The sequence below is a fragment of the Labeo rohita genome, chromosome 4, assembly GCF_022985175.1.
Source record: "Labeo rohita strain BAU-BD-2019 chromosome 4, IGBB_LRoh.1.0, whole genome shotgun sequence".
Taxonomy (NCBI): Eukaryota; Metazoa; Chordata; class Actinopteri; order Cypriniformes; family Cyprinidae; genus Labeo; species Labeo rohita.
The window spans coordinates 30,392,246-30,406,525 of NC_066872.1; the positions used below are offsets into that span (position 1 = coordinate 30,392,246).

The 14,280-nt window shown below is 36.2% G+C and overlaps 1 protein-coding gene across 1 annotated transcript in view; it reads left to right on the forward strand.

Annotated features, from left to right (window-relative positions):
- Window positions 1-10,714, forward strand: part of snd1 (staphylococcal nuclease and tudor domain containing 1) — a 216,723-nt gene extending 206,009 nt beyond the window's left edge. The window contains exons 23-24 of the mRNA XM_051107004.1: window positions 6,674-6,718; window positions 9,823-10,714. Coding sequence (XP_050962961.1) covers window positions 6,674-6,718; window positions 9,823-9,888 — 111 coding nt within the window. The 3' untranslated portion in view covers window positions 9,889-10,714. The remainder of the gene's footprint in view (window positions 1-6,673; window positions 6,719-9,822) is intronic.
- The last annotated feature ends 3,566 nt before the right edge of the window (window positions 10,715-14,280 follow it).

The window sequence follows — 14,280 nt, forward strand, 5'->3', positions numbered from 1 at the left end:
TGGCATGAGTTCAAGAAACTGATCATTATTTTTGCCATTTTATTCAGTGATGCTAGTTGCACAGAAATGACTTCATATTTTATATGACGCTTCAGTGACTTGAACATGAGAATATTTAATATTATATTAAAAATGCAGTCTTCATCACTCTCGCTTGCCATTGAAGCATACTTGCATGTTTATAAATCTGTAATAACCATCTTATTACACTGTTAATACAATCCATCTTTAGTAACATGCACATGAAGGACACATCTTGTATGCCAGATCAGGTCCACAGTCCTTCTGGCACGAGATGGCCGTTTTTAAGGACAGCATTGGCACTTTAGTATAGTGTGGTGGCGCCATGCCACTTGTCTTCTGTCTACTTCGGCTTTCACCCTTGGCTTTTTCTTAAAGATTCTCTCATCTCGCCCTCTCCTTCATTCATTTTCTCATTCATTATCTCTCCCACTCACGCTCTTTTTCTCTGTCCTTCTCTCTCTCCTTCCCCATCTTTTCTTGCTGCTGGTTTGGCCTCCAGTGCAGCACACCGTGTGCAGGAGGATGTAGTTTGCAAATTTGCATGTATTTGCATGTCAGTGAAAGCGGTGTGATAAATCATAATCTGCAGAATTAAAGACAAAGCAGTGGATCAAACCTTTCATTCCTTGGTAAATTAGCTGTGATTTAAAACGCTGTTAATGCACAGTGATTATTTACACTGTCTTCATAATACACGCTGCCATCACATCCGTGACCCTCCCCAACTCTTTGTCTGTCTTTTGATATATTATTCCTTTTAAAACCACTGTGCTCTGTGATCTTTTTTCTTCTCCAACGTCCTTTCTTGCTGCTGAAGGGTATCTGCCGTGCTTGTCACCTGACTTCCTGCTATCAGCAAATCTTTACTCTGCTGAAGCCTCCAGAACTGGAGTCCATACGTCAGTCAGTCAGTCACATTTGCTGTGGTCTTGTGCGAAACAAGTCCTTGAATATCCCTATAAGGCGAACGAACGAGGGAAAGGAAATCTTTAAAGTGAAAGTAGGGAACGTCTGTCTGACAGGGAGCGAGTACGAGAGTGACAGATAAGGCCCACCGGTTCTCTTTCTATCTACCTGCGCGCGAATAACGCAGGCCGTCCGATAAGTGTGCATGAGCTTCATCAGTTCTCGGGATCGATAAATGAAATCGATGTGTCATTTCCCTCCCTGTGTTTGTCAAACACTGCTCTTTCTTATTTGTGTGGCAGTCTGTCTGATTTTCTTCCTCATCCTGGCATGCTGGATGTCTGTGTGTTGGAGGGCATGCGATTCAAGTCAAAAGAAGTGTATCTAGTAGACAAGAAGGCAGCTCACAAGATTTGGAACAGAGCTTCTGTGCGTTTATGCTACACCAGCGCTAAGCTTACTGTAGTGTGCCATCAGTGACACTGGTGCCTTTTCACGTTCATTAGTTTTACAGGCTAATTACAAGCTTACATACCAATTAGGGTTACAGTCATAGAATGCACTCAGTCTTATTGGAGATTTGTTCTGCAAGATTCTCCTTAAGCATCCAGTATTGACTTAGATGGCTGATTTAATAGGGCTAAACTCTGGACTTATCATTTCAGAAAAGGTTTGAAGGTCTTGTTGCTGTATAATGCCCTGCCTTTGGAGACATTAATTAAGGCGTGAAAGGTGGTCTGATCTCGGCTGTAGATGTTATACAAACCTGTGGTGCTGTTGATGGCTTGATGAAACTAAAGCACTGTTAATATGTGTCATATTCTGGTGATATTGAGTTGCAATCCAGATGATAAAGCCTGAGGGAGGTGTAGTATTTTTATTAAGGTTGTTGAAATTGTCCTGTAAGAATTGAAGCTTTTCAGCAATTTACGGAAAGTTGTCTGAGGTTTAAAATTGTGGTTTAAATTTTTGTTACTCTTCTGTTTAATTGTTTTAAACATATCTTTAATTTGCTTAACTAATTGGCCTTAAGGAACCCAAGTTTAGTAGTTTGCCTGACTCCAGCTGGACATATTGCTTAGAGGGCTTTCAAAGATGTTTGATGAGAAAAGGTGTAAGAATTGTTTTTTTTTTTTTTTTTTTTTTTTTTTTTTTTAAACTGAGCCACAGGGATGACTTTAAGTTACTCAAGTTATTTTTATGAAAGCCTATTTTTGCCACTGAATAAAACATTTAAAAATGTTATTGCAACTTTTTATTCTCAGGATTGTGTGATATAAACTCACAATTGCGAGTTATGAAGTCAGAAATGCGAGATATAAAAACTGCAAACGCAATTTAGACTTTTTTTCTCGCAAATGTGAGTTTATATCTCGCAATTTTGACTTTTTTTTCTTAGATTTGTGAGACATAAACTTGAAACTGCTTCCCCCCTTTGAGGGGGAAAAAAGACTATGTTCTCAGAATGGCAAGTTTATATCTCTCAGTTCTGAGAAAGTCACTTTTGCATGATATAAATTCGCAATTCCAAGTTACGTCAGAATTGCAAGACATCAGAATTGCGTGATTAAAATTGTAAGTTAAGTAAGAATTGTGAGTCAAACTTAATTCTGAGAAATAAAGTCGCATTTTTGAGAAAAAGTCACAACTCTGACTGTATTTCTCAGAATTGTGACACTTTTTCTCAATTCTGGCTTTTTTTTCCTCAGAGTTGCAACTTTCACAGAATTATGACTTTATTTCTCAGAATTGGGAGTTTGACATAATTCTGACTTAACTTGCAATTGCGAGTTTTTATCATTTTTATCACGCAATTCTGATTTCATTTCTCAGAATTGAGTTTATATCTCACAATTATGACTTTATAACTCTCAATTCTGAAAAAAGTCACAATTGCAAGATAAAAACTCACAGTTCTCAGAGAAATATCAGAATTGTGAGAAATATTCACAATTATGAGAAATAAAGTCAGAAATGCGCCTTTTTCTCAAAATTGTGAATTTGTCTTAATAACTTGCAATTACGTAATTATATCATGCAATTCTGACTTCATTTCTCACTTTATGTCTCACAGTTGTGAGTTTATATCTCACATTTCTGACTCAGTAACTGCAAGATATAAACAATTCTGAGGAAAAAAGTCAGTTGTGAGTTTTTATCTCCAGTTCTACTTTTATAACTTGCAATTGCAAGTTTATATCTTAAATTCTGAGAAAAAGTCAAAATTGTGAGATAAAAAATTACACAAAAGTGTTACAACTATTACAATTAAAAAAAAATAAATAAATCAGTGGTGGAAACGGGCTTCCATATGTTTTTGAATTCGACACACCATTAAAAACAACAACGACAAAAAACACTCATGACAGGCCACGGCATTAAACAGCCAAAGTCTCAGACTGTTGTTTAATCTCAGCTAACGTACAGTCCAGGCACTTACAGGCCACCCCATGTCCAGTCATATCCCATCATCCCTCGCCCCTGACAGCTCCATTACCCATTAACCAGTACAAGTTAGCTAAGCTTAGAATTGGGAATTTTCTGCTCCTCTAGTATCAAACACACACTCATCCACACAAACGGGCCGGGACACATGCTGAATGACACGCATCGCTGCCTAAAAACCCCATTTCATTCCTGTGCCCTGTGGATTGAACACAGGCTTGATCTGGGACAGAGAAGCCATTTCAGCTCCAGCGTCTTTCTGTTGTTTAATCTCTGTACTGAGATGATCAAAGTCCAAACTGTTCTCTTCGAATGCTGTGCGGCTGTGTCTATGAACGCTTTGATTTTCAGCCTGCCTGCATTACTGGGTATTATAGAGTGTTTCTAAGAACATCACAAATCTGATCGCTGTCCCATCATTTCATGCCGAGAGACGGTAAAAGACTCAGTTGCGGTCTGCAGATTGGTAAAACAGCCACCTGAACCCACAAGAGTGAGGGATATGAATAGAGGACACAAAAATGGCTCACACACTTGAAAAGTGTGTGTTTTCAGACTGTTATGATGGTGATTAGGGCTGGCATGGCGATATGTAGTTGACGACGCATTAGAGTGATATAGAAACATGCATGAAAGAGAAAATAAGCACAGATGTGCTTGATGTTAAAATGAGTTCATTCAATGTGGTGCTCGCACACACTCAAAGCTGCCTCTCAGACAGCATGCGTTCCTGAATTCAGCTCTTTTTTGCTGATTATACAGTCAATAATCAGCAATTTGCTTTCTTACTGTTGCTGTGTCCGACAAATCATGGGGCTGTCATGCCACACATTCTCACGTAGTGAAAAATGTGACCCTGGACCACAAAACCAGTCATATGTAGCATGGGTATATTTGTAGCAATAGCTAACAATACATTGTATGGGTCAAAATTATTGATTTTTCTTTTATGCCAAAAATCATTAAGTAAAGATCATGTTCCATGAAGATATTTTGTAAATGTCCTACTGTAAATATATAAAAACGTAATTTTTGAATAGTAATATGCATTGCTAACAACTTAATTTGGACAACTTTAAAGGCGAGTTTCTCAATATTTTGAATATTTTGCACCCTCAGATTCCAGATTTTCAAATAGTTGTATCTCGGCCAAATATTGTCCTATCCTAACAAACCATACGTTAATGGAAAGCTTATTTATTCAGCTTTCAGATTATGTATCAATCCCAATTTCGAAAAATTGACCCTTACGACTGGTTTTGTGGTCTAAGGTCACAAATACATGATGTAGCAAAGAGAAAACTGACAACACCCCAACAGGCAAGACAGAGCAGGCTATTTTAAGGTATGAAACAAAGTCTCAGCTTCCAAATCTGGTCATTTTCTTAAGAAATGCAAATAATAAGCACCGTTTTGTGTCTCTTGAATGTGTCGTGACATTGCTGTAGCACCTCAGTTTAAGCACCTCGTGAATCATTTGTTACGTTTTACTATTTACCGCATGAAATTAACATGAACATCAAAAGCTATCTTGTTTCAACTGCGGAAAGATGTCAGTACACTCTATTTTTCAAGTTCAAGACCTCCGAAGTTAATCTACTCTCCTGTCTGGTTTGTTTGTCAGGCAAAATGGCAGATTCTGCGTTATGATTGGTTAGATCGCCTGTGAATCAAACTCTCAGCTTTCAAATTTTGTCATTTTCTTAGGAAGTTCAAACAATACTGTTTTGTGGATCAAATAAACATGAATGAACATCAGATGGTATCTAGTTTCAACTGTGGGAAGACATTAATACACACTTATTTTCTTAAGTTCGCCGAAGTTAATCTACTCTCCTGTCTGGTTTGTTTGTCATACAAAAATGCCAGATTCTGTGTTATGATAGGTCAGATCACACTCCCCCAGAAGGTTAAATTGGGAAAGAAATCTGATATCTGAAATCTGTGTATTAGTATATTGAATGTCATGTTAATCAAACAAAATCTTTACTAAATAACTTCCATAGATTTAATGAGAAGTGTAAATCTAATAAACAAAATTAATAAAAATTTAACTTTATAAAATTTATTATAATATATTGTCACAATGCATCAAGATAATACTATTAATTGGTAGATAATAATAGGATAATATCTTGATTAAAGATGCACAATAACTACATCAGTTATTGGACTTTCTTCAATTTATCACTGTTGGTCAAAACTTGCTTGAGGCATTTAATGATTTTAGTTCTAAATAATTACAGCAAAACATTATTTACATTTATGCATTTGGCAGATGCTTTAATCCAAAGCGACTTACATTGCCTTCAAAGTTTGCGGCATGCCCTAAGGGAAACTTTAAATTAAAATCTAAATGTAAATTTTTCATATCAGCCATTTATCAGTAATAATTATCAGCTTAGCCCTATTATTAATATCTGTGCATGATGATATCAGCACAGCACTAATGCTGGCATCTTTAAAGCAGCACAGGAGTTTTCGCCCCTCTGCTGTGTGAAACTGCTGATAATAGTGTGTGTGAGCGTGGCACGTGAGGTGCTGTGTTGCATGTCGTGGGGCGTCGGACGCTTGATGGATGGAGGCTGCGTTAGCTGCACTTTTCTCTGCTGTCTGCAGCTGCAGAGTCCAGATGTACCTCGCCGTCTTCAGCCAGCCAATTAACCCCCTCTAAACATTCCCCACGTTGCTAAAAGAGCACACCTTACGCTTTTTAACATCTGCCATCTTCGTGCATTATCACACCCTCAGCTGTGATCTCATCCGTACCTGGTACTTGAGAAAACACAGACCTTTCCAGCTTTTCTAACGGCGTTGCCGATACCGCTTTGAACCGGAAACGAAGACAATCTCGCTCTGACTCATCTATGCATCAGTCAGTGACTCTCAATGCTTGCTGTGGCAGAAGCGGTCAATGTGTTTAGTGTTATTCAGGCCTATGTCTGTGATGCAGCTCTTTGTGGGCCACAGGAAAAGAGAGCAAGAGACAGTCTAGTGGCTATAACCACCCACACTTTCACTTACTGAATACATGCACTCCGATTGCCTCCTGATGATCAGGGAACGACTCAACAAGATGAAGGCCTGTTAAACACCTAGTAAACAAGGTGCACTTACCATGATTGAGTGATGTGGATTCCGCTCTGCATCAATCTCGAAAAATGCTGTCTTTTTTAAAGCAATCTTCATCCTCCATAATGTGTCATTTATTCTGTTGGAGATCCTGAAGGATGTCGTTTACGTATGTTTAAGAAGCTAAAGAAGTTCGTTGTCTAAATGCACTTTTTTTTTGTTATAGGTGACTGAATATCTGAACGGCCAGGAGTCTGCTAAGAGTGCCAGGGTAAGATCTGCAATTTTAAACTCTCATTATTATTATTATTATAGTCCTCCCCCGTTGCTTGTCTATATTGCTTAATGCCCTCGTTGGCAGTGAAAAGCGAATAGTTTTGTTTTCAAAACTGGTTTTGGCTCACACATCCGGCGTTGTTACCTGTAACATCGACTTTTGGCTAAAACGTTGCTCCATATGACAGTTTAACAAGACTCGAGCAGAAGAGATGCCAACCCAAGAGCTTGATGATGATGTCCCTGCTAACGACAGCGCTAATTATCATAGACATTAATTAGCTGTGATTCTCTCCGAGTTAACAGCCGCATGCACAGCGACAACAGAAATGGAGAGGAAATATAAAAGCCTCTGTATGACATACAAAATGGGTTCCTATCTTTCCTAAGAATCTCCGAAGCCGAAACGATCCGCTATCGCACAAATGAAACGTTCCGCTGCTTTATGTGGCAAAACCGATGTATAATAGAAGGGCTGCGATGGAATTTGTTGGAGGTAAAGCTTTCATGCGTGACTGGATGTGAAAGGACTAGAGTTAAAGAGCGGCGTAAACGACCGTTCGCCTCGTTATTACTGAGGTGTGATGATGTTACAGACCAGCTCGTGTTTTAATGATCCTGTCTACACGCTGGCCATCTGCGCCTCAGTCTCATAGATACATGAGCAGAAATGCTTATCAGAATTTAATGATGGTGAATCAGTGCTGTTAGATGACTTAAAGCCTCATTTTGCTGCTTATTAATGTTTAACTGAAGTTATTTAGAATTTGGGGGGGTTCAAATGTTTGTTTTCTCTTTCAGCAATTTGTAAATGCAATTCTTTTACCCTACATGTCTACTTGAACAGAATAAGCCAGTTTAAAACATTAAAGATCTGCTGCTTCATTATAATCTATGATGCAGGGTCAATAAAAGTCTCATATGCATGATTACAGTGCTTGAAATATATATGGGCCATTCTACAGAACTGATGCAAAATCATCTTTTCTACAAATTTTTTGTATGTATGCAAATTGTATAATATCCAAGGTACACATTTCTAGTAACTGTGCAGTTAGTTCTCGTATTGTATTTTCAGAAAGTTTTGGAATATTTTTCCTCTCCCCAAATTTGTCACTACCGAAACAGTAATAAGAAATTTTGCTTGCATCCTCCTTGTAAATATATATAGTTTTTCTATTTTATTACGTTTTCAGAGGTAAATTAATAACAGTTACGATTTTAACAATATTTCAAGTGTAATTTGTGAGATTTGTTTTCTTCTGAATCCAATTTTTCTTTGTAAATAGGCAAAAAGTTGATCATACTGATTTCAAAGTTAAGGATTCATTAGTTTGAATATACATTGAACCAAACACTATCATAACATCGTAGCTGATAGTTCAGTATACTTTATTTTTGACTAAACATCCCATGTTTTGGTCGCGACAGCACATTCTCGGTAACATTTGGTAGCGACCACATCACATTACAGAGTTCGAACTTGCATACTAAAACTAAGACACTACTAAAATAAAATAAAACACTAAAAATTTGCATAACTGTACTAAAATCCTGTTTATTTCCCCCAAATGCTGGTTAGGTATGTTTTGATGCTGGTTTAAGCTGGTCCTTAGCTGGTTTATCCTGGTCCTTTGCTGGTTTTTGCTGGTCCTTTGCTAGTTTATGCTTGTCATGTTGCTGGTCAAGGACCAGCATCAGTCAGCAAAGGACCAGCTTAAACCAGCACCAAAACATACCTACCAGCATATGCTGGTTTTTTCACCAGGGTGGTTGGCTAGCACAGTTCTAAAAAGTTGTAAACACATAAAATCTTAATTTTGTGAAAAAAAAAAAAAAATAATAATAATAATATGTCACTACTAAAACTTCACCAAATGTTTCGGTTGTGACTGTTCCGGTAGTGACAATTTTAGTTACTTTTGAACCTAGCTCAAAGATGCTAATCAGCACATGGCTAGCTAGTACAGCTCTGAATAGTTGTACACGTGTGTATATATAATAATAAATAAATTTTATGGAAAAAGCCCAAAAATAAACAATGATGTCATTGCCGAAACTTTACCAAATGTTTTCAGTAGTGACGATTTTATATACTTTTGAGCCTAGCTTAAAGATGGTAATCAGCACATGGTTAGCTAGCACAGTTCTGAACAGTTGTAAATGCATAATGACTTAATTTTATGAAATAACACGAAACACAAAAACACAAAAAAAACTGTCAAACAGTTCTGAACAGTTATACACATACAAAAACTAAATGTTTTGGAGTAACACTTTAATGATAGAAAAAAAAGGTGTTTTGGTAGTGACATTCCTTAGTCACACAGATTTTTTTTTTTAGACTTTTGAACACATTTACCTTAAAATGATGAGACCCATCTACTCAGCATGTAGATATGAAAGTGACACATAAATATTCCTAAACATAAAAAGTTAAAATCAGTCTTAGCTGGTGGACTACAACATTCACTTTTGGTAGTGACATGAAAATAAGGGACACATTTTTTAAACAGTTTCATAATTTACAAAGAAAATATAGAATAATTATTTTTTTAACTTCACTTTTTTTAAAAAAGTCAAAAAGGTATTTTTAAAAAAATAATGGAATTTTATTTCAATATAATTTTCATAAGTTGAAATTTAAGGTTAAGGTTCAAGACAGCCACCTCCCAGTTGAAAGTACCCACTAAATTATATATATATATATATATATATATATATATATATATATATATATATATATATATAAAATATTATTAAGCTTACTGAAATTTTAAGTATTATTGTGGGTATCAATAAATAATAAAAGGATCTTAGTAAACATGTAAGATTTGAATAATTAAAAGCTTTTTAAATATGTTTTTTGGTTGTGGGATGGCAGTTTGCACCAATTCTGTAGAATGACCCATATAAAGTGTGAATGCAATAGTATTTCATCAGCCTAGCTTCAGCAAAGCTACAATGAAAGTGTCCAAACATTTGAAACCTGAATTAATTTTAGTAATCAAGCATTTTTTTGACGTCCTTAACAATTGCACATATGACAATGTACAGTTCAAGCTATATTGTAACTCTATCTTCAATTTTCATTTGCAGCTTAACATTTGGCGTTACGGAGATTTCCGTGATGACGACGCAGATGAGTTCGGGTATCGCCGCTAAGTCGTTGTTCCAAAGACCTTGTGGAAGACAAGATGCATTCGCAGAGAAAACAAAAACAAAAATCATGAAAAAAAAACACAACAAAACATCAGTATGCTCTTATTTTTTTCTAATGTTGAACATTTGCCTCTCTCTGTTGGTTTTTTTTTTTAATACTCTGTGCATATCCTCTCTTCTGCCCAAGGACTTTGTTTCTTATCATTTTCTTTTTTTAAGTGAGTATGCTACAGATAACTCTACCTGTAGCTGCTTCCAATAGGACCAACGTACTTACCTTAATCTTAAATTTTGACATGTTAGCCAATCATCTTTCATGTAAATTTTTAGCCAATCACCAGCTGTCAAACCCCATCCTAGCAAACCTGATCTGCCCAATCAGATTTCTATATTTTGGGGCAAGACTTTTAAAGAAATGAGGGGGATGCACAGAGCAACCACGAACCTGACAGCTTGCTGAGAAAACGCCTCCTTAATCATGAGATTCTATATTTCAGTATATATATGGATATTTTGAAGTTAGATCAAAACTAACCAAGTGAACTTCCTGAGCGTATTTTTGTCTCTCTCTCTGATGTGATCTGAGTGTTCAGTGACATTTCTGGGCATTTGTGTAGGATGTGTGTTTTCTCTTTTTCTGTGGCAAAAGAACCGCTGCCAGCACCTTTACAAGCGTCTCTCGGCCTCCTCTGTGAGGTTTACTCAACGGTCATCGTTTCTTCTTTTCACGCTCTTGCTCGCCATACAGAAACAGTGTTTGAATTTGTTTCCTTCTGAGGTAGACCCTGTCATTGTATTTAAATCTGATAAATAAAAATGAGCAAAGTGCCATGTTGTCTGACTGGTTTTAAGGGTTGTGGTGGGGCTAAGTTCCTTTCTTTTAACATTTACAACACAGTTTGTCATTTCAAGCCACATGAAGAACATAATAAAAAAATACTATAGTTGCTACAAAGGCAAAACACAGCGACTACACCAATGCTGAAACGGAAAAATGAGAACAAAAATGTACAGATAATTTACTCACCCCCTTGTCATCCAAGATGTTTATGTCTGTCTTTCTTCAGATTTTTGAGGAAAACATTTCAGGATTTCTCTCAATATAGTGGTGCCTGCAATTTTGAACTTTCAATGCATGCGTCAGATGCACCCAGCCCAAGAAGGAGGGTCTTATCTAGCGAAGCAATTGGTCATTGGTCAAAAAAATTACAGTTTATATACCTTTTAACCTTAAATACTTGTCTTTTCTAGCTCTGTGTATTCTGGTTCAAGACAGTTAGCGTAGGTCGAAAACTCCCATCTTATTTTCTCTTCCAACTTCAAAATTGTCCTACATCGCTGTTTTACCTTTTTATTGTAAAGGGTGTTTGATCTCCTTTGCACGTTCACTTTGTAAACACTGGGTCGTACTTCCACAGCGATGTAGGACGATTTTGAAGTTGGAAGACAAAATGAGATGGGAGTTTTTCAACCCTAACCGGAATAAAACAGTTCACGCAAAGCTAGACAAGACGAGCATGTGAGGTTAAAAAGTATATAAATCGTTAATTGTTTTAGAAAATAACTGATTGTTTTGCTAGATAAGACACTTCTTGCTCAGCTGGGATCGTTTAGAGCCCTTTGAAGCTGCATTTAAACTGCATTTTGTACGCACCATAGAAGTCCGCTATATGGAGAGAAATCCTGATATGTTTTTCTGAAGACTGAAGAAAGAAAAACATGAACAACTTGGATGAGTTGGTGAGTACATTATCTGTACATTTTTGTTCTGGAAGTGAAGTGGTATTAATTGTCATGCTTAATACTGGCGAAATACAATTTTACTCAAATGAAAATTGTCATCATTTACTCATCATATACCCTCAAGTGGTTCCAAACTTGTACTTGGACAAACTTCTGCTGAACACAAAAGAATATATTTTGAAGAATGTGCATAACCAGTTTCTGGTGCCTACTATATGGAAGCCTGTTTCCACCACTGAATAAAAAATACCAATATACCGCAGTTGGGAGTTTACATATCACAATTTTCAGAGTCAGAAACTGTGAGATATAAACTAGCGAGAAACTTGCGAGACATAAATGTACAATTCTGAGAAATAAACTTAAATAAGACTTAAATTCTCAGAATTGCATGTTTGTATCTCTTAATTGTGACCTTTTCTAAGAACTGCAAGTGTCTCACAACTGTGATTCTTTTTTTTTTTTTTTTTTTTTTTCTTCTTCCTCCCCCTTAGAAAAGTTCATATCTTTCATGTGTGATTTTTTTTTTTTTTTCCCCTCAGAAAAGTTCATATCTCACAATTGATTTTTTTTTCTCATAATAGTATATATCACTCAATTTTGATTTCTCAGAATTGTGAGTTTATATCTCAATTATGACTTTTTTTCTTAGAATTGCGAGTTTATATCTCAATTGACTTTTTTTCTTAGTGTTTGTAGCACACAATTCTAAGAAAAAAAGTCAATTGAAGTGTTTATCTCTCTCAGTTGTGACTTTTTTTTTTTTTCTTTTTTTTTTACTTCATAACACAATTGTGAGTTAAGTTAGAATATGAGTGGGAGAAACAGGCTTCCATACTCTTATGGGGGGAAAATACTTTGGAAGTCAATGTGGACCAGAAATGTTTTAACATGTTTTGTGTTCAACAGAAGAAAAGTCTGTTCCAAATACAGCTTTGGAACAACCTAAAGGGGTGAGTAAATTACAGAAAATTATGTAATACAGTCACTGTATACAGTACATTACCATTCAAAAGTTTGGGCTTGGTAAGATGTTTGCTGGAAGTCTTTTAGGCTGCATTTATTTGATCAAAAATACTGTAAAAATCATAATTCTGAAATGTATTGGAATTAAAAAACTGTTTTTTACTTGTATATATAAATACTTGTGTATATATAAATGTAATTTACCCGAGCGATGGCAAAACTGAATTTTTTAAGCAGCCTGCAGTCTTCAGAGTCGCATGAAAATGCAGCAACCACACATTTCAAATCAAATTTAAACATTTACAAAATGGGACGTGTATGAAGTCTAAAAAGATCCATGAATGTATTTTTAATGAGTCCTGAGTATGTTTCTCCCTCAGTGGTTTTTTTTAAAGACAAAATGATACTCAACGCAGTCCTCATGGTTTCAGAATAGTGAAAGATCCACCCAGCATGATAGAGGTGAGCACTGAGTCTCTGAAACTGCACTTGATAAGTTGAGTCATGCGTTCGGGGCTTTACCAGAATGCCCGTCATCTCTACAGAAAAACATCATTGCATCTGTTCTCCATTGCCCTAATGAACCGGTTTTGCCCAGTGCAACTCAGGGTATTTATTAGCTCTGTGAGAAGGGGGCTTTTTGATAGGATTATGGTATAATGTAGTTCTCTAATGTTGGTTTATGACTTTTAGAACAGACTTTCTGCCTTATTGCTGCGCCGACGTGCTGCTTCAGCTGTATTACAGCCCTTTATTAAGTCAAAACACTGGAAATAACTCATTTTCAGCTTAATGAGATCTAACTTCACATTCGTGTAATATGTTTTGGCCTTTAACAGAAGTACATCATGTCCTTTTCTTGTCAAATGAAGAGCTTATTTTTTTTATCAGGTCTTTTTTCCTCCTCAGTGAATCTTGATTAGTTCAATTTGACCTTTCTAAACCTTATATTAAATAATTTAAGGACTCAAACCTATACATATTCACTCAAATTGTGAATTATGAAAATTGAGATTAAGTTTATGTAGGTCAGTGTCGTGGCGAATTCACAGATCTACATTACGTACTCATTTTTCGTGCCCCCTCATCATTGCATCATTAATAAAAGATGAAAACAAAAAATTGAAGATGTTTTGTGCAATACTACTTTCTTTACCACCATGATTCGTTGTGGGAAAATTAAGAAATGAAGTATAATTTAGGATGTTTTAGAAGTGCTGTCAACGATATTAACTTTTGTCATCTCTGTCATAATTTGTTTTATTTTTACTTTTCATAATCTTTTTATTTCTCTCTCTCCAGGCAGGTGTTAAATGTTTCATTTTAGTGTTTTAAATAGTTTACTTTACCTCAAGATTTCCAGAATGTTTTAGCACTTCCAGCTGTTTCTCCTCTCATCCTCACATCTGTCAGCCCTCTATGGAAAAAGCATGGCTGTTTATTCACAAGTTAGTATGTAAAGTGACAGTTCACCCAAGTGTCGTCATTTACTCAATTTAATGACTTAAATTACAGTTTGTTTCTCACAGGAAGCTGTTTTGTGGCTTCAGAGAGTTGGTATATAGTGCACGTATCATACGGACTACCTTGTGATGCTTTTTTTTTTTTGGAGGTCTTCAGTGCTCTGCATTGAAAAGAGACCAGGATTGTACTTCAACATCCTCCTTTTGTGCACTACAGAGGAAA